At 36.5% G+C, this 22,079-nt stretch overlaps 1 protein-coding gene across 32 annotated transcripts in view; it reads left to right on the top strand.

Annotated features, from left to right (window-relative positions):
• camk2g.S (calcium/calmodulin dependent protein kinase (CaM kinase) II gamma S homeolog) overlaps positions 1-10,917 on the top strand; it is a 183,424-nt gene extending 172,507 nt beyond the window's left edge. For 31 of the 32 annotated variants that reach the window (XM_041570394.1, XM_018226826.2, XM_041570388.1 and 28 more), the window contains 4 exons: positions 2,644-2,719; positions 4,960-5,054; positions 6,323-6,568; positions 8,355-10,917. In XM_041570394.1, coding sequence (XP_041426328.1) covers positions 2,644-2,719; positions 4,960-5,054; positions 6,323-6,555 — 404 coding nt within the window. In that variant the 3' untranslated portion in view covers positions 6,556-6,568; positions 8,355-10,917. 32 annotated transcript variants of the gene reach the window in all.
• The last annotated feature ends 11,162 nt before the right edge of the window (positions 10,918-22,079 follow it).

The following is a 22,079-nucleotide window of genomic DNA, read 5'->3' as shown; positions in this document are numbered from 1 at the left end:
AAATGTGGAGTCATTATTTACAAAATTAGAACCAAACAACTTCTTAAAGTGCAGTTTGTTTGTGATATCCATTAGTCTTTTGCTTTTTATGTAGGAATGGAACATTATGGCTAATCAATACATTCTATTGGCACACTTCAGTCACCTACACCTTATTCATACCTGCGTGTATATGTGTGTGGACATTGCTAGTCAAGTTTCTTACTATGATCACAGCAGAACAAACTCAATTCCATAACTCAAGATGCTTGTAAGTTCACTGTGACACAGCTACAGAAGTCCCCCTCTCATGTCATATACTAGTTTGCTTCTTAGCCTTGGCCATTCTGTCCAATTTATCCTCAATCCGCTCAATCAGGTAAAGGCCATGGCATTGAGTTCAGCTTCTCATCTGTTACAAATAGTTCTGACATTACCCAGACTGTACCAGAGGGTATGGCATGATGTTAAAGAACACTGTAGTAGCTTCTTAACTTTCAAATTCTAGTCATTCTACATGGGGCCCTAACTTTAGTGCCAGCAACCATGACTACCAGTTTGTGTGTGTATAATATATGTGCTCTTAATGGTACTCACTTGCAGTCTTTAAACTTCTACCAATACTGAAGGTGATTTTCTACTTTTTCCATGCTAATTTATAAAAATGCACTAAACTGTATAAACTAGCAATTAAACTGTAATAGATGTGTAATAAATAGGGATGGTATTTCTGTTTAACAATATGTACAGTAATTCGGAATGTTGGCCTATAAGGACACCACAAATGCGGTTGACAGCTTGTTTTCTGATTTGATTTTAAATTAAGGTTTTAGTTAATTGTTCCAATTAAACTCAATCAAATTGCAGGATGTAGTGTTCTGGTTATTATGTTAGATATCCAGCCACTCCAGCCTTTATACATTACATTTTTGGCTAACCAACTATATTAGAAACATTTTTTTATTTTGCACAGCCTGTCTATTTACCCAGTTTTTATTTTCACACTGAACTGTTCCTTTAAGTAGATTGTTCACTTTAAATTAACGTTGAGTATGAGCTAGACCGTGATATTCTCACATAGTTTGCAGCTGGTCTTCATTCGTAAATGATTAAGCTTTTTGTTCAGCAACTCTATTGTTTAAAGTTTTAGCAGCTGTTTGGGTTGCTAGTGTCCAGTTTACCCTAGCAACAAGACAGTCAGGGAGAGAGACTGGAAGAGAAATAGAAGATGGACTGATTATAAATATAAATAATAAAAAGTAATAATAAAAGATGTGTGGTCTCACTGAGAAATTGTTTTTTGGCTGTTGGGGTCAGGTCAAGTTCCTAAACTTGTACAGAAATTCACTCAAAAGGGTTCCTAACCAAAAATGTTTTTTTTTTTTTTTTTGTTTTTTGCACAATGAAAGAAAATATAATTCTATTTTATAACTGTTTCTGTGTATTTGCAATTAGATCAGGGTTAGTTTATCCCATTCTCCACCAGGGCTTTTAATTAGGTGACTTGCAAAATTGTTTCAGTCAGTGTCCGAGGCAGGAGGGCAGAGAACATAAACAGCTGGACCAATACTGCTTTTAACAGTAATTACATTTACCAATAGATTTAAAACCTTTGAATAATTATTCTACAAGCATGGGACCTATTATCCAGAATGCTTGGGACCTGGAGTTTTTCTTTCCATAAACCCAATAAGATTGTTTTGCCTCTAATAAGGATTAATTTTATCCTAGTTTGGATCAAATACAAGGTACTGTTCCTTTATTAAGGAGAAAAAGGAAACCCAATTTTAAAATTGAAATTATTTGATTAAAATGGAGTCTATGAGAGGTGGCCTTTTTGTAATTCGGTGCTTTCTTGAAAATGGATTTCCGGATAAAGGATCCCATACCTGTGAAAACTTGCTAAGAATTCTATTTCCTTTCATTATTCAAAAAATAACATTGGTGGCCATCTTATGAAGTTAAAAAAAGCTGCACATTTAGCTATGGTAGATTCAGTTCAGATTTAGTGTTCCTCAATGGAAACATATTTTATTTATAGATAAGTTTAATTTTTGCATATTTAAAATACACAATAAAATATATTACTTGCTATTAACCTATGATTCCATATCTACAACTTTATGTTTACCCTTATGAAAAGGAGCTGCATTCCTTTGTAGTAACATCTTGGTAAATATTCATTGTGCAGTATTCCTTGCAGTTAAAAGTAGAGTGTTCTGTAAATGTCGGTCTACAGAAGGATGAGTTTCCATATTTAATGAGCTCACCATCCTTTCCAACGCGTTGGGTATATTTTCACTTTTGTAATTATGGATTTATTTCCGTTTGACTAGTCTCTTCCCAGTACACCCACCTTGAGGTGGGCAATATCATGCTGACGTGTAGAGGACGCATCAACTAGCAAATGCAGATTAACTGGTTGATTTACGTCACAGTGGGGTGGATCTTGGGCCTAAAAATGCACTCTGTTCTGAATGGGAGCATGATTTTTACTTTCTATTTTACCTCCTCTTTGTGCTGAGTTCTCTCTTTAGGTCATGTCACTCTTTTTATGAAATCATTGTTCTTCACATTTAATTGCAACAAATGATCCCAAATTCTTGAGTAGCATCTTAAATTTCAAGCAATAATCAAACTAATTTGATCTCTTCTTTACATCAGTGCGCAAGCAGGAAATCATCAAGATAACAGAACAGTTAATTGAAGCTATCAACAATGGGGATTTTGAAGCCTACACGTGAGTTTATTATCTTTTAAAGTGTATATACCTCTGTTTATACAAGGAATACCATTACAATATAACGAATTAGGATGGGTGCTTTTATTCCAGTTATACAGTTTGATTTCTAATTTGCTATTAGTGTTAAGGGTATTAGGGTAAATTGCTACTTTTATTATATATACTTTTTATTAATAGAGAGAGAGGGAGAGAGTCATATTGGGACACAAGATGTAGGGATGGACAAGATCAGGCATCAGCAAAGTGGAGATTTAGCATTGCACATAGCACGTAGCAATGACATGGGGGTGGCAGGTAAATTATTAGCTATAGGTTGGGTTTGAGTATATTGATGAAAATGGTCAATATCTTTGTCTTTTTTAAAGACAGGCTCATTTATAAACTTTTTGCAGCGCAGAATGATTCGCACAGTGAATATATATTTCACGTAGTTATATTTATAAAGCTGGATAGGAGTGGTGTCTATTTAATGTGCAAAAAGGAAAGGTTCCATGACTAAATGAAAATATACTAAAATACAATGGAAGTGCTACTGATCTGGCCAAATTAACTACAGACATAAAGAAAAAAAAATTGATCAGTGCACATTCCCTGGTCCCCAGTCACATAAATAATCTAAGCAGATGCATGTATTTACAAAGACAGGTGTTTTTTAGTTACAAAATTATGATCATAAGATTGATAAGCCACCATACCACGTCAAGGTAAAACCCATATGGTGGTCCCTAACAATTTACCTCTGGTCATAATACTCTAATGCTAAAACCTCCCGGGATAACATAATGTGCAAAAAGAATTGCAATTTTTTTTTTCGCACTGCAAATGTCCATAAAACTTTTTAAATACAGTAAAAAATCCCAAATTGTGAAAACCGTTTTGCAAATTGCGAATTTAAATTGCTGCCAATGCTATGTTCACGCACAGCAGCCTCACACAGTGGGTGCACTCATGCAAACACCTATCTCATTTGCAAGCCATTTGTGAAATTGTGCAATGCGAATTCGCAAAAAACGGAAAGTAGTGCAATATTTTAGCGTTCAGGAAAAACATGGGCAATACAGCTATTTGTGAATAAATATATGATGCACAAACTTTCTAAATGAGCCCCAGAGAGTTTGGGAAACAATTCTGATAAAACTCTAGCAAAGTCCTGAATGCTTGTATGTGAAGATAATGATCAGTGTCATAATGATCAGTGTCATAATGATCAGTGTCAGTGACATATAGTAGGGCAGGACATATGAACTGCTTTGAATGTCAGGATCACTAGTTTGAACTTTACACTTGAAGGTAGTGGAAGCTAGTATAGGGACTGGCATGGCAAGGGAAGAGCGTTTGGGATGGACCTTGGCAGCAGAATTTATTATGGACTGTGGTGGTGACAGTCCATAGTGACTTTAATGCCATTAAAGGAAGCATATTGTTTTGGGATATTGTTGGTGTTAGATGGGGAAAGAGGACAATTTCTGTTATATACAGGTTTAACTTATGGTAGCACTGGGACATCCAAGTATAGATGGCAGCAAAAAGCAAAAATAAACCAGAGTTAGAAGATCTGGATTTAGATTGAAGAGGACAATATATTTTGGCATCATCAGAATAGTGGTGGTATTGGAAAACATATGCATTGACTATTTGGCCATGGCAGGATGTATAGAAAGGATAAATAGTGGTCTTTGGAGATAATACTGTATGTACTTTGAGTGTTTTGAAAGGAGAATAGAATAACCTGGTCATGGCATTAAGTCAAAAGCCAAGACCATGGAGGGACTAGAGGTGCAGAGGTGAATCAACAGCATCAGAAGCTGCTGGCGTAGGAGTATGGGATAGAAGAAGCTGTTTTTGGCTTTAGTGGATAACAAGTCATTGCTGAGTAATGTTAGAGTTGTTTCTGTAGAATGTTGAAGCTGAAAACCAGATTGAAGGGTGTCAAGTGTGCTGTGATTAGACTACAGGTAACTAGGTTGTATACTAAGCGCTTGAGTATTTTAGAGAAAAAGAGAAGCAGAAGTCATGGGACAAAGGTTACCAAGTGGCGACATAAAAACTGAATGACAGGTTAGGGCATTCATTAATGTTGAAACTGCCTACCATTTGTATAACTAAATAGTATGGATGGATAGATAGATAGATAGATAGATAGATAGATAGATCCAGCTGGTTTGACATATTTGTTATCAAATGTTGCTGAAGTTTTATGAGCTATGTATAATCAAGTAATTTTATTTTTTACACAGGAAAATCTGCGATCCAGGATTAACTTCTTTTGAGCCAGAGGCCCTTGGCAACCTTGTTGAAGGGATGGACTTCCATAAATTTTATTTTGACAATTGTGAGTATGATATTTATTCTTTGATACAAAAATACAGGGCTGGAACAAGGGGTAGACAATGTAAGTATGTGCCTAGTGCATAATTGTTTGGGGGTTGGAGGCAGGCAGACCAGGGGAAGTGATAAAGCAAGTGACTGCTGGAAGGGGTGTAGCAGTGGCAACATGCAATGATGTGAGTAGGTTGAAATGGTGTGTGGGTTGTGGGTGTAAGTGGAAAGGGGGCAGAGTGTCAAGCTAAGTAGATCTGACTTGACTGGCAATAAAAGTTTTTAACTGATCGTGTGTAACACAAAATTATCTCATTGCTTAAACACTGAGGCCAATGTCACAGGCCAGCAAACACACAATAAGAAGCAGAAGATTTGCATCATGCAGTTGGGGAAAAACTGTGTTTGCTATCGGAGGAATTGCAGGTATTAGGATAGGTTTCCTATCCGATTCATCCTGCATTAGACTTATCCATGTATACAAAGTGGGCTTATAGAGAACTGTGGAGGCTAATTTAAGAATAAGTAAAATATAATGGAAACAGAAATGAACTTGCCAGGATATGCATAAAAAAGGGAGACTAATGAATACACTTTCCCCGGCCCCATATATTACTTAGGCATAATTTACAAGTGCCACTCTGCGTGCATTAGGGATTTTGAGTTTGTGAATATTGCCACTATACCATTACATCTAGTGGCAGAATGTTATTTAATAAACATTTATCAGTTTGGTGTAAAATACTAAATACAGTACTAAAATTGACTAAACGTTATTCTAATATGTAAAAAGTAGTAACTTGCTGCTTCTTCTTTTAATCAGATCATTAGCACATCCAAACTCTTTTATTTTACATAGTTCCCATAACTTCCTAATGTCAGAGGCATTACAGTCAGCAGAGCGAGCAGCTGTATAGATGGCCTAGTGGGTTTATGACATACGAGCTATTACAGCGTGTACTGTACTTGCAATACAGGTCTACTTCCCCATAAATAGATTGTTTGCTTTGGGGTAGTTACAGTCTTGTAACCTGTTGTAGAAGGCTCACACTAAAATCAGGGTCTTAAAGAAATTTGTATCACATTGCTTCTTTACCTGATGTTGTCCTTTTTCAACATTGCTGGGGCTTCCAGCGGTTTACCATAACGTAATTTATATTATTACTGCATAATCTGGCCTTTTACATTTAGCAATATTTGCAATATGACACAACATAAAGCTGACGTTATGAAGACATTATGTGCCCTTCAATATTTACTCAGATTTTGTTTTCTCTTTAGTGTTGTCCAAACACACCAAGCCTATCCACACCACCATCCTGAATCCACATGTGCATGTAATTGGAGAGGACGCTGCCTGCATTGCTTACATCCGGCTGACACAATACATTGATGCACAAGGACGGCCTCGCACAACGCAGTCAGAAGAGACCAGAGTTTGGTACCGCAGGGATGGCAAATGGCTGAATGTCCACTACCACTGCTCTGGGGCCCCAGCAGCCCCTCTCCAGTGAGGAACCTACACAGGTGCACAATGTCTGAAATAACGTCATTACATATTATATCATCTGTGTGTTTATAACCTAAGATGCATACCCCCATATGTAATTAACACCACTAAGTTTACCCATTAGCAGTAACCCATAATAACCAATTAGATGCTTGCATTTAAACAGGTGACCAGCTAATTCTACCTGCTGCTATAGGTTACTGCTCCTAGACAAACTTTGTGCATCTTATTACAAACTTATAAACATGCATCCTGACCAAGGCCACAAAGAGGCCCAAGTTCATTGCCCTGAAAATTCAGATAAGGAAGCAGAATCAACTGAGCAGGCACGCAATGTGCAGTCCATCATGGCAGGCAGTAAAATAAATGTACATTTATTTAGTACCAATGTCAGAGACAGCCTTACGCATTTGTGTTGTCCTAACACATAGTCATAGGCTGCCTAAGGACAACACAAAAGCTCATCGATACTAAATACATTTACATTTCTTTTACTTTGCGCCTTGATGGCCTGCTCATTGAGTGCCTGCTCAGATACACACAGTTGTTTCCTTTTATTACTTAACCTATAAGACCTTAAAATGTTGGTGAAATATCACTGAGCGATGCACCATAAATAAGGATACACACATCTATTTAGCTAATGGTCATCGTACATTAACTAAAGTTGGCCATACACAAAGAGATCCTTTCGTCTGGCGACATCACCAAACTATCAGATCTTTCCCCGATATGCCCACCAACGGCAGGGCTATATCGGGGTAATCCGAACATTCGGCCCTAGGGCCAAACAATCGGATTACAACAAGTAGCAATGGGCTACAACGGTCACTGGAAAAATGAACCCTTCCCGATCTATATCGTGGTTGGTCGCTGGAAAAATTAAAACTTCCCGATCTATATCGTGGCCAGATATCGATCGGTAAGACCCGTCAGAAGCCCCCATACGCGGGCAGATAAATTGCCGAATTGGTCTAAACGACCGAAATCAACCGCTTTATCTGCCCATGTATGGCCACCTTAATAGTAAATGCGGTACAACAGTACTTGAAGGAAGTCTATATCCATTAGTTACTATTACACACATCCATTAGTTACTATATGCACACCTCTTCTTTTAACAAATAACATTTCTGTTTTCAGAACACAATTCTGATTCATCTTTTAAAACAAATTCAGCAAAAGTGAACTATAGTTATTGTTGCTAAGTTAGACATTTTTAAGGGAATCCAAAAAATAAAAAATGAAACCCAAATTTCATGTTCTTTGAATTGTAGAGAGCACATATAACAACATTTCTTTGTTTTAGTTAAGGAAAACTTGGTGTGTGTAATTGGACAGTTTCTCTCAAAAATCAAAACGGTTAAGGTTAAGTGTAAAATGTAGTGATGGGCGCAAAGTTGCGAAACGCCCACGAAAATTCACCGGCATCCATTTTTTGGACGCCGGTGCATTTTCGCCCAAAAAACGGACGCCGGTGTAAAAAAAAAAAAGCTGTTTTGCTAATTTTTCGGCAAAGCGAAACGCGCAAAGTCGCCGATCACTGGTAAAATGTAAATGTTTCGTTTTACTATTCTCTATTCTGTTTATTGCAACACATAAAAACTATAGATGTAATTTCATGCAAATTCTGTCTATTCAGGTATATATTGTGCCTCTAATAGAAAATTTGTATCTTTTAGCTTTATGTTTTATTTCTGCCACATATTGCCTCTACTTCTCTTTTAGTACTTGTAGTTCTTGTAGTACTTTATTCTTGACTTACCATTTCTTATTCTCTTTTATATTTTTGTGCTTGCTCAGCCTCAACACTGGAAGAACCTGTTCTTAGCGAGCGAGTCTGGATCGCCTGAATGACAGCAACAGTCCTGTCAGTTCTGAAGTTTTAAAAAAGAAAAAAGTAAATAAAAAGTACAAAAAAATAAAAATATTGATGCCGGCAGAGGCCAAAAATGCACGAAACCCTGCATGCATTCTGAGGCTGGAGCAGCTGCTGGCTAATTGTTGTATTTCATGGATCCATCGTGTCCGTTCCTGCTGTATGGAGGTGTTTTTAAATTTCAGAAAGCGCAAAAACTAACATTAATTATTATATACTGTTTGTTAAAATCAGGCTGAGGAAAAGAAAGCTGCTTTTATAGAGAAGGTTGTAGCCACCTTGGCAGATTTTAGTACAAACTAAAAATAGGAATACAGTGTAAGAGAAGCAGTAGACATTTTAAGTGCTGGTGGTTTGTAAACACCAGAGTAGACACTGGGTCTAACTTTTAGGACTCTGCTATTGTCTTCATTCATTGAATTGTTTACTTGCAGGTAGACCAGTGAGTATGTTGTGTAGGCAAAGCCTCAGGAGATGATGTTTTTAAACTGTTATATTCATATTCACACTTCCACTTAAACTTTGCTAATATGCCTGAGGCTGTTCTTTTACCTCCAATGTAGCAAGGGGCTGGAGAAGATTTGTCAGTCACCTGCAGACTCCTATGTAAAGAATTTGTGTTTGTAAGGTAATACGCAGGCAGAATAAGGAATGAATCTCTTGTAAAGGAAAGAATGTAATCCTAGTAATGTGCGCCCCACAGAAGGAACATTTCATTAGTGACGATGTTGATATGAACTCTTGTAAAAAAAAAATGTAGTAAAAAAAAACTGCCATGTTTTGGGAGAGGAATATGACTTCCCCGTGGTATGTGTTTAAAGGGGGTTGATATATTTTCACAGCGATAAAGCTTTGTGTACTCAGAAGCAGATCTTGAATCTATCTGCTTGTATGTCATGAGTGATCTGTCATGAGTGAAATAATACACTGAAATTGAATGCGTAGAGATGTATGCATGTCTTTCTATGCTTGCCTGCACCTTCAAAACTAGTGTGTGGTCTGGTGGGCCCTCATTTCCCTGCAAGAAGGAACAGTGTCCAGTTACATTTATAGAAAAAAAAGAGGTTTTAGTGTAACACATTGCCCCAAGTCTGAAAAGCATTCTGCTTTTCTTCATTATATATCCAGATCACAACTCTGCTGTCTGAACCAAGGAAGCCTAGTGTAAGGCCACATGGTAGCATCAAATTTCAGTTCAGAATCAAAATAGCCTGCGTCAAGCAAGTAAATCCTAGTTTGGGTTGACTTTCGTCAGGGCTTGTTCATCATAGGAAAAAGCCAACCACAAACTGAAATCCATAAATCCCATCACATGTAAGATAACTTCACATTTCTTGGACGCCTTAATACTTAAATAAAAAAAATTAAAAAGACTGTTTATTTGGTGAGGAATGCGTTGTAGATATCTTACCTTGAATGCACACATCCTTGTTCTTCTTGACTTTTCATACAATGACTTTTAGTCCCAAGAGTAACTGAAAAACAGAATATCTGACTTGCTATTAAGAAAACTGGTGAGATTTCCACAGGGTTCTCCAGATGTTTGACAGGTTAGAGTTGGAAGAGAAATCAAAGATGGTTGATGTTGAGGACAACTGATAAAAAGCATTAGATCTGGATGTGCTTGTGAGAAATAATAAGAGCACATGGGAGGGGAATTGGGAACATGTTCATGCTTTACAGGGAGTTAGGGGGATATTTTTCCTTTTTTGTTGGGGAGCTGTTTTTTTTCTTCATTTTATTTTTTTCTTTTCGTAACAGCACTAAATCTTAACAAGGTGGGGAGATAAGCTTTTTGTTTTTATTAGTTATAACTGAGTAAATAAGGGAAACCAAACAGAAAATGAAATATATGCAGTTCAATATAAAATTTTAAAAAATGATGCATGTCTTCTGTCCATCACTGTTTACTTAATTGATATTATGGGAATCACTCTGTATCTAATGCATTTTTCTGAACCTACTTTTTGTTTTGTTTTTTTGCACTGACTTTGGGGAAAAGAAAATAAATCCGACCATGTTTTACTTGTTCAGTTTATGAAAACTTTAGCTTGTTATTATCTGACAAAGCAGTACATTTTTAGCATTGTTACTGTTATCTTATGGGGCTAATGTAAGCATATATATATATATATATATATATAATATATATTATAAATATCACATTTTCAACAGGACTTGGAAAGGCATTTGATGCAGAATCTTTGCATGATAATAGAAAAATAAAACAATTACCCTGTGTTTGTTTGTTTGTTCTGAATGTTGGTAGGTCTTCATAGCTTTGTTACATTGACTCCTTGAACAAGAAGGTATTTAATAAAATAACATTTAAACCGTGCCTTTAGTCTCTTGTTGCTCATCACCTCCATTAAAATAACGTTTGTCACTGAATCTTATTTATATATGTGCAAAATGTTTCTTTTCTTCCTCTTAAACCATTTGATTGTGACTGTTTCACAAAATAAAATAATCTTTTATGTGTGCTAACCCCAGGACTAGTTGCTGCTGATTTGTTGTTTTCTGTGGAACAGCTTTTGCTTTGCAAATCCTGGTTACTGTTACTGGTGCTGTTGTACTTACACAAAGTCACAAAGACAACACTTCATTATAGCCTCACAATATTTGATCTTATTACCACTTGTTGCATAGGGTGCTTTACCAGAGAAAATCCTGTAACTCTGGCACTAACAAATGGACAACAACACTTAAAAAAAAAAAAAAACAGTAAAATATTTTTTTATTTAGGGCACAATTGTCCCAAATATATCAAAAGAGCCTTATGCATTTCATGCCTCAACAAAACCCTTAGTCATAGGCTGATTAATAAAAACTTAGTTACACATATTTAAAGGAACAACCAATTAGATTTTGCCTATTTATACAGGGAACACTGTACTGACCAGCTGGGGAAAAAAAAGATCTTTTTTTATCCAGTATACAATTAAGTGGTACAATTAGAAATGTTGGCATTTTATTCCCAATTCACCATATATATACTTTTGTATATTTTCATGCAATTAGTGGAATTCTAGTTTCTAGTAGACATAGCATGAAACACTGTATTCGAAATTCATACCATTAGGTTGTCTGGTACCAAGCTGAAAATCCATCTGTTTTTTTTTGGAGTTTGAAAAGGATATTGACTCCAGTGTAGTTTTGGACTAGCCTTTTTATTCCTATAACTGTGAAAAATTGTAATTATTGGCACATTCTGCGAAAATGCGTAACTACTGTAGCCATGAATTTTTCATTCCTTATGTTAAGAAAATGTTCCCTTATTCTTTCTTTAGCTGTTCAACTAGTTCGGCCTACGTATTGTTTGACATATTGTTTGCATGTGATTAGGTGAAATGCATGTAAGTGACTTAAAGTGGACCTGTCACCCAGACACAAAAATCTGTATAATAAAAGTCCTTTTTCAAATTAAACATGAAATCTATTTTTTATTAAAGCATTCATAGCTGTTGTAAACTCATTTAAAAATCTCAGCTGTCAGATATTGTCTGTCCCTCCTGCAAGCAGTGCAAGCAATTACTTTCAATTTCCATTCAGCACTTCCTAGATGTCACTGCTCTCCCCCGTTTTCTTCACCATTTAATTGTGTAACCAGGGCATGGGGATGGACATCAGGTCCCCCATTCTGGTGCACAAACAAGATTCTGAGATGATACAAGGTTTGTCTTAATAACAGTGTCGACAAAATGGCTCCTGCCTGGTTGTTAGTATTATGAATTCCCAGACTGAAGGAAACATGATTCAAATAATTCATATAGTGTAATTAAAGTTCATTTTGCTTGTTTAATGTTATAAAATTGTTTTTGGGTGACGGGTCCCTTTTAAGTGCCCCATTGAGGCAAGAAACACATAATGCTTATATGATATAGTTCGGACTATTATTCCATAAATAAAAAAAATTTACTGCACTGTTTCAACTGCTGTGGTCTAGTTTTTAGTGCCTGTCACACAGTGTTATTTTTGGGCATGAAGCAGTGTACAGGTATGGGATCCGTTATCCAGAAAACCATTATCCAGAAAGCTCAGAATTACGGAATGGCCATCTCCCAATGACGATTTTATCCAAATAATCCACATTTTTAAAAACTATTTTCCTTTTTCTGTATAAAAATAAAACAGTACCGTGTACATGACCCAAACTAGGAGATAATTAATCCTTATTTCAAGCAGAACCAGCCTGTTGGGTTTATTTAATGTTTACATGATTTTCTAATAGACAATGTATGAAGATATGTATGAATGTATGAAGATCCAAATTACTGAAAGATCCATTATCCGGAAAGCCCCAGGTCCCGAGCATTCTGTATAACAGGTCCGATACCTGTCTGGGGCATGTCTACTTTGTGACTTTATACCTTTATTAATACAGTATAGGACCTAGAGTTTAGAACTTGGAGTTTTCCAGATAAGGGACCTTTCTATAATTTGGACTTCCATACCAGTCTACTTAACAAATTAAACATTAAATAAACCCAACAAGATTGTTTTGCATCCAATAAGGATACATTTGATTGACACATGGAATGTATTCCAAAGTGCTGTTTTCTTATCATTTTCAGAATTTGAGTTATTTGATTATAATGGAGTCTATGGGAGATGGCCTTCCCATAATTTGGAATAACTGCTTTCTGGATAACAGATTCCATAGCTGTACTGATTTATATAAATGTAGCGACATGGCTCCTTGGCACAGTATAAAGTTTTATATTTCTGTAATTGCTTAAAATATGTAAGTACACAGATTGCTAATAGAATATAGAGGTGGAAAAGAAACAACCATGAGGTCTTTATGAAAGATGAGGTCCATCAACACACATTTTAACTGCATGTAAACCTTTCACCAGTAGATGGTGTAGGTAAGCAGCAGATTTAAACATGTGCAAACAAGTCTTTTAAATATCGAGATTTATACAAACCCCATTACAAGAGCAATATAAGGGGAACAGTTACAAATAGGAAACCTAATAAGGAGGTATTGTCATTATATATACCACAGCATGTTTAATTAAATGATACCTCCCAACATTTTGGAAATAAAAAGAGGGATAAAAAAGTTGCCCTTCTGAGCACAGCAAAAATTTTTGACCAAACCCATTTTGTGGCCACACCTCTAATGGTACTTATTTAGATAGATTTTACACTCTAGTATGTGATGATCTGAAAAAGCTATCAGAGAGTAAAGGGAAGAAAGGAAAAAAGAAAGGATGGAATGAGAATAATTTAACTAAAAAAGAATTTGAGGCACTGAAAACGCTAAAGGATAATGATAATATAGTGATAAGAAAATCAGATAAGGGAGGATCCATAGTGGTACTGGACAGAGAATATTATGAAAATGATATTTTGTTACAATTGAATGATAACAAACAGTATCGTTCATTGAGAAGTGATCCAACCAAAATCTTTCAGGTCAAATTACGGAAAATATTGGAGTATGGAAAATCTATTGGGGTTTTGAATTCACATGAATTTGACTATATATGGAATGAGAGACCACGCATTCCGATTTTTCATACATTACCCAAAATGCATAAAGATGCACTAAAACCCAAAGGGAGGCCAATAATTGCGGGCAATGGTTCACTAAATGAGAAATTGGGTGAATATGTAGACGGATTATTACAACCAATGGTTCAGAGTCTAGACTCCTATATCAAAGATAGTGGTGACGCTATCAATAAACTAAAGGATGTGGAATGGAAAAGTGATTATTTATGGGTAACGTTGGATGTTACTGCACTATATTCATCCATTGAACATCATTTAGGATTAAGAGCATTAAGGTTTTGGTTGGATCACTTGAAACTTTATTCAGATGAACAGAATGAATTCATCTTGGAATCAGTTGAGTATCTTTTGAATCATAACTACTTTGTACATAATGATCGTTACTATCTCCAAAGGTGTGGAACAGCCATGGGGGCGCGATTTGCTCCGACGTATGCGAATCTTTTCATGGGATGGATAGAGAAATTCCACATCTTTGGAGATGGACAGAAATGGAAAGGACATATTGTAAAATACTATCGATTTATTGACGATCTAATATAGATTTGTAAAGGCAGTGAAGATCAGATAGGAGATTTTGTAACATTCTGTAACAATAATGGCAATGGTATTAGTTTCACATATAATATCTCTATTAATAGAATTGAATTTTTGGATATACAATTTTGGCATGAGAATGGGCAAGTGTTAACTGATGTATATAGGAAACCCATTAGTAGAAATTCGTTATTATCAAGGAAGAGCTGTCATCCTAGGTCCCTTCTGGAGGGTATCCCGATTGGACAGTTCCTCAGATTACGGAGGATCTGTTCCACTTGGGATGCCTTCCAGAGGGGAGCAATGGAGTTATGGGATAGGTTGGTTGTGAGAGGCTATAGCACACAATGTATAAAACAAGCTTACGATAGAGCAGTGGGCACAGATCGAGAGAACCTCTTGAAACAAGAGAAGGGAATACAAAAGAAAAGAAACAAAAGGAAATGTAAAAATGAGAAGTGTGTGGAAGTGAAAAGGGAGAGAAATAATAAAAACCTAGATACGAAAGTAAGCGATGATAGAGAAAAAGGCCGAAATATAAGGGATGGTTCTGATATGTATTTCGTGACAGAGTATAGTGTAGAAGCGGAACAAATTCGTAAAATAATACAGAAACATTGGAAAATAATTGAGTTGGACCCCCATATGCAGACTGGTAAATTATGGTTTTCTTATCGAAGGAGTAAAACAATAGTGAATTGTGTCACCAAGCATGTTGCCAGAAAAATTGAAAACTAAAAGATGGCTAGATTTCAATGGTACATATAAATGTGGAGCGAAAGTATGTAAGGCATGCAAATTTATGAATGTGTCTAAGTCAGTTAAGAGCACGACAACAGGTAAAGAATATAAGTGTAGGACATATGTGAATTGCAAAACAATGAATGTTGTGTATTTGGCGACATGTATATGTGGATTGCAATACGTAGGGAGGACATCGAGGAGGATGAAGGATCGTGTATTAGAACACATAGCCAGTGTTGGAAGAGAAGATAGGTCTTCATCAATAGCAGATCATATTTTGAGTAAACATAGTGGCAATGAGAAATGTATATCGTTTCAAGGCTTGGAACATGTGAAATTAGGAAAGAGAAAGGGAGATATAGAAAAATATTTGAACCAACGAGAAGCCTGGTGGATGTTCTTATTGCAAACAGAGCATCCAGCAGGTTTAAATAAGGAATGGGAAATAAAATATTTTATAGAAAATTAGTAAATAGATATGGAATATACCCTAAGGGTATTTAGAATGATCTCTCTGATAATAAGAAATGAAAATAACTATAAAAAATAATAAAAAAATAATAAGTAGAAATATATCCTCTTGAAGTGAATGGGAGAAGACACACACATAGACTTACCAAATTTAAATAGGTTGAATAGTCAAGTTCTAGATTTACCTATCACCTAAAATAGCTTGGTGTTAAATAGTATTTAAGAACACTAAACTGTTTTTATAGAAAAGAAATTGGTTTTATTTATTTATGGTCGTATAGCTTTAAGAGAATTGAACAGAAGTTTGTCATTATGTATAAAGCTATGCTGATTTGTATAGTGTGTAATGCCCTGAAGAAGTGACGAAGGAGGTCACGAAACGCGTTGGCAATCTTTTCACTGAAAATGTAGCCTAAGAATGTGTGCTTTTATGAAGACAAAATAAAGCAAGATGTTTTAATTGATTTTGTGGATTGCGGTGGATTTCAGACACAATCTAAGTGTGTACACCTCTAATTACCATGTTCATTTTACAAAATTTGGAAGGTTATGAAAGTTTACACATATTTCTGTGGATTTTTCAGTTATTACAGTTTTGATAATGAAGGTGAATTGCCCTTTATGACCTGTTATCTTATATTGTTACAACTATTAATTTACTTATCTCAAAATTGTAACAAAAATATTCAGCTGTGGCTGTTGTGTGCTCTCTGCCAAAAGCCAATTAAGTTAGAAACTTTGTTTCATTTTCTGGTTGTTCAGTGCAGTGAAAAACGGGACTTTCCAGTACAAATGAGGGACTGCAGTTTGAGCTGTCAAAAGAGGGACTGTCCCTCTAAAGACAGGTCAGTTGGGAGGTATGTTACATTTGTGCCCAAACTGCTGTTTAGTTTTCTCTTGACTTCAGGATCCAAAAAGCTGTTTCTCTGGCCTTTGAGAATAGTCCCCTGTGTGAAACAGTACAGTGGGTGTCCCTCAGCAATTTGAAAAACTGTGTACAGAGTCTAGAAAGTACATTGCTTATTTGAGCAACCCCTGTCCGAAAAACATGCCAAAGCAAGTTAGGATCTTACTTTTACAGCACTGATACAGACTGATATTAAAGTGGACCTTGTCACCCACACATAAAAAGCTGTATAATAAAATATGGAACCCAAATACTTTTTTTCATTAAAACATTTGTACCTGTTATAAAGGTGTATAACTAGCTGAACTGTCAATCACATATTGCCTGCCCTTCCTAGCTGTCACTGCACGCCTCACATTTCCCCTAATTATGTAGGGCACTGGGCATGGACATCAGATCCCCATTCTGGTGCATATACAAAATTTTGGGGTGATACACAACTTGCCTTAATAGCAGTGTCCACAAAATGGCACCTTCCTTTTTGGTGTGATTGTGTAATCCCAAGACTGAAGGAAACAACGTGTAAATAATAAATATAGTGTAAGTAAAGTTTATTTTGCTCAACTAACATGACAGAAAAGGACTTGGAATTATTTCTTAGGGGCACAAGTCCCCTTGAAAGCCAATACAAATGTTACTTTTATTTGTGCTTCACTTGTTTATACAGAAGGATAATTGCTAGCCTGGCAACCCCTTTCACCTGCAGCACAGATAGCATTTCACAAAGCCTAGCTCTGCTCTTAACAGGTTTGATGTATTATTTTCCATTTTATCTGTTTGTGTTGGAGATTTAGAAGACCGAATTATGAGCAGTTCTTGCACATAAGTAGATGGGGAGGAGACACCTTGCATCTATAAAAATGCAATCGTTTATTGGTTGCCTCTATATCGTATGAAAAAAACAGAACATACTTAGCTACTGAGATGGACTGTTATAGAAATTATGGGGACAATTTATTAATGAACAGGTTATTTTTTATTGTGCTCTAACAATGGCTCTTGTATCTTCCTTTAATGGTTCTTGGGTCTTCTTTGATAATTTTATCAATTAGTTAGAAAAATTTCCTGGCTGCCTCTAAAGCTCCCTGTCAACAACCATGTGAGATCACAGTGTCAAATTTCCTGTCCAAATGTAATGCAAGCTGATGGATGCTGGTACCTGCTCCGTCACCTGGTCTGTTCAGTTGGCCATACATTATAAGGTCTGCTCACTAAATGAGCTGATCTTTCTCCCGATATGACGACCAAAGTTGGGTAATATTGGGCTAATCCGGTTGTTTGGCTCTAGGGCCAAACAAATGGATTACAACAACTGGAATAGAGACTGTCCGGACAAAGACCACATCAACGAACCAATGTGGTCCTTGATCTGACATGCAGCTTATTGAATTGGCATCTTAAATCTGCCCATGTATTACCACATTTACATTTGATTGAATCTTGATAACTGCTGCCATTTTGGTCCAGCAAAGTATGTATCATACTGTTTTAAAGAAAAACTATACCCCCCAAACAATGTTGGTCTCTATAAAAATATATTGAATAAACCAGCTCATATGTAGACCTGGTTTCATGTAAATACACCATTTTTCATAATAATATACTTTTTTAGTAGTATGTGCCATTGGGTAATCATAAATAGAAAATTGTCATTTTAAAAAATAAGGACCAGTTGTCCAGTTTCTTTCTTTCCTGCATGTGATGCATATTGGGAAAGGAGCATCTGTATGTGTATTACTACACAGTGCTGTGCTATGCACATACAAATTGAAAGTGTTATGAACTTTGATAATTTGTCAGTTTAGTAAATGTTCCTGAAAGTCAGGAAAGTTTTTATAAATCCAAAACACATCAGACTGCTAGAAATCATTTTAGATTCCCCACTTTTGATCTTTGGTGAAGCCCTATAGATTTATACCCTAGGTGCCACACAGCACAGAGACCTGCGGCAAACTTCTGGAATAGAGGACTGCGTATATTAGGCACCCTATCCTGCACCCTACCCATCTCCTGAGCTGCACTCTGCTTTTTCCTTCTAAATTCCAAGTTGTTGCAAAGAGCAGAACACATAAGGGGCACACACTTGTACCCCTAAATGCTCTAGCACTTGCACCACAGGGAACAGAAAATACCCCACTATGTCTTTTTATATGGCAAAGCACTACTTCCAAAAATCTTCCTGGGTCCTTTAAAGGAGGGAAACCTTCTATAAATACAACCAAATATATATCTGGCAGTAGCACTGCTTCTAAAATCCAACTGTTCAAGTACTGAACAGGGCCATGCTTTTAACCTGCTACACAATCTGCAGAGGTAGCATTAAGTACCAATGTTCCAGTGCTGTAGATAATACAGTTCAGCACTTTTCTGGGGAAGATGAGAAAAAAACATTTTGGTTAAACTGTGCCAGAATACTGAAGGACCTGAACCTGGAATACCCACTTAATGGAGTCGAGCAGACAGCTATACTGAAGTATGAACAGGGGTAAGTCTAGAGTGCTTTTTATTTCTTTTGAAAGTGCAGCCAAAAATACATCTGTGCAGTTCCTTGGAAAGTGTTAATCCCCTGGACCATTTCCTTCCACTATACACTGACTTGTCTAAAAGATTAAACCCCAACGGTTTTACTTTTCCTTGTCCTTTAGGGTTTGTGTGACTGTTTCAAGTATCTTGACTAGGTTAGTAGCACTCCATTTATACAGATATGGGATTTGGTTTGCCCAGCAGAATTGTGTTCGTACTTCACAAACATTAACACATCCTTCAAATCTATTCTGTACTGTACTTGTCTCACTTTAGCTAGAATCTCAAAAAGCCTAAGTTCAAGCAGCAAGTTGTAGTAGAACACACTTGAATAACAAATACCGTATATACTTGAGTATAAGCCGTCCCGAGTATAAGCCGAGGTACCTAATTTTACCTCCAACAACTGGGAAAGCTTATTGACTCGAGTATAAGCCTAGGGTGAGAAATGCAGCAGCTTCTGGTAAGTTTCAATAAAAAAACTGAGGGTTTCTGCTCCCATTGGAGGTGCCGGCGTCTCGTTTTTGGATGCCTGCGACCATTCGTGGACGCCGGCGAATATTCTTGGAGACTATTCTTGGACGCCGGCGACTATTCTTAGACGCCAGCGACTATTCTTAGACGCCGGCGACCGTTTTTGCGCTTGACCCACGTATAAGCCGAGGTAGAGTTTTTCAGCATATTTTGGGGGCTGAAAAACTCGGCTTATACTCAAGTATATACGGTACACTATTTTTGGATCCAGCGAAAGTCCCAAAAATGTACTTGAATAAAAGTGACTATATGAATGTTATAGTCTTAAAGGGGAACTAAAGTCTAAAATAGAATAATGCTAGAAATGCTGTATTTTGTATACTTAATATAAACATGAACTTACTGCACCACAAGCCCAATTAAACAAATGATTTATGTTTTTAAAGTTGGCCGCAGGGGGCTGTCATCTTGTAACTTTGTTAAACATCTTTGCAAGACTATGCACATGCTCAGTGTGTTCTGGGCTTCAGTTTGGAGGTAAAGTTTATGGATTATCATGAATTATCAATGCAGCACAAGTCAAATAATATCTGCCATAGAAGCTGATACAGCAAGACTAATTCATAATCAGAATATGCAGACTGCACTGGGTCTGCGGGTACAAATCTGTACATGGTCACAGGCTGCTGTACAGGGAAATGTGTTTTTATAAACCTGACTGTATACAGTGAGATTCTCCCTTCATTTACTTGCTCTGACTGCTGTGGATAGAAAACTTCAGACGGTCCCTAACTGCACTGCAGGGAAAGGATCATACCCCCCTCCACTTTACTTCCCTGACTTCGAGCAGCTTTGTTTTTTAATTAAAATATTGGAGATAGATTTATTTTTCATTAAAGAAAGTAAAAATGGGATTTTATTTTTTTGCGTTTACATTTGGACAATGGTGCATGTGGCTGCTGAGTAACAAGATCCAACTGAATATTCCATAGCCCTAAAATCAGGTGTATAACAGAAATGTCGTGTTTGGAAATTACAAGGATCCAGGTGCTGTATAATTAAAAGAAGATGGAGTCTCAGATTCTGTCTTTAAGGATTTCTTTAAGCATCTGCTGCACCCTTCTTGGGGTTTCCCTCTTGGGGTTTATCGCATTGTCTGTGATATTTTGCATAGCTATTCCAACTAGTCAGCGAGTTGTAGTACTAATAGGAAACTATTTGTTTAAAACTTATTCCATTCAAAACATTAACAAAAAATAAACCCCCAATAATGTTTGTAACCAATAGAACTGCTAAACCACTCCCCTGCCCTCTCTCAGCTACATTAAAGTTACTCCCCAAGTAAATTGCCCTATTCCCCATTTCAGAGACCTTACACAGTAATCTCCACTGGGGCAGGGATTGATGTAAAACATACATAGTCTGTTATACACTGTGTAACGCCAGTGCTGTCTAAATAAATGATATTTTCCACATTTGTATCACTGCAGACTGGCTGCATTTTCTTATACCTACAGTAGCAGGAACACTAACTTTCTGACATTTAGCAAGTGTCTTTCTTGCTATGAAATTGTATGAAAACAATGGGATGTAAAACTTCACTTACAACAGCAAATATAAGTGCAGAATGACTCACATTTAACTCACCAACTCAGTATTCTTTGATAAATTACACGTACAGTGATGTCCAAGGTATAAAGGGGCCCTGGAGTTAACTCCTACTTTCAGGTGATGTTACTTCCTGGGTGCTGATCTTACACATGCAGCTGGCATGCACTTAATGGCTCACAAAACCATCTCTAGAACCACACAAATTACAATTGCACTAGAATTCTGGCAAAAAAAAACTTGGGGGGGGGGCCTTATTTATAAAAATCTGAATTATTTTGACTATCTAAATAAAAAAGTCAGACCAAACTAGATTTCACAATTGGACCTTATTTATTAATGAAAAAAAATCGGATCAGGAACAAACGTAAAAATCTAGCGAAAATCAAATTCGTATGAGTTTTTTTGGGCTTTTTACTGAAAAGCATGAATTTTTTGGATTCCAGAGCAGAAACTCCCAAATAGGAAGGGACCTCTCCTATTGACATATACTAGCTCGGCAGGTCTGAGAGGCCGGATTTTCGAATTCAGACTTTTTCTATCCTCAGGGTTTAATAAATATTGAATTTTTCGAGTTTTTGCCATTCGGACTAATAAATAACCCACTTAATGTGGTGGACTGTTCTGTTCCATGCACTTTCTTTATAGGCAAGCACTTGTTTGTTTCTTTTTAAAACTTACGTATAATAAAAAATTTCGTTTTGCTTTCCATAGTATTCCACCAGATGGTGCTCAAAGACAGGCATACTCATTCTCATGTGTTGGCCTGATTGTAGGAAGAAATAAGCACTTTTCTGTATATACTGTATATATATATATATATATATATATATATATATATATATATATATATATACATACA

The sequence above is a fragment of the Xenopus laevis genome, chromosome 7S, assembly GCF_017654675.1.
Source record: "Xenopus laevis strain J_2021 chromosome 7S, Xenopus_laevis_v10.1, whole genome shotgun sequence".
Taxonomy (NCBI): Eukaryota; Metazoa; Chordata; class Amphibia; order Anura; family Pipidae; genus Xenopus; species Xenopus laevis.
Note: the sequence above shows the minus strand (reverse complement) of the source record. Positions and strands in the feature narration are given on the sequence as shown.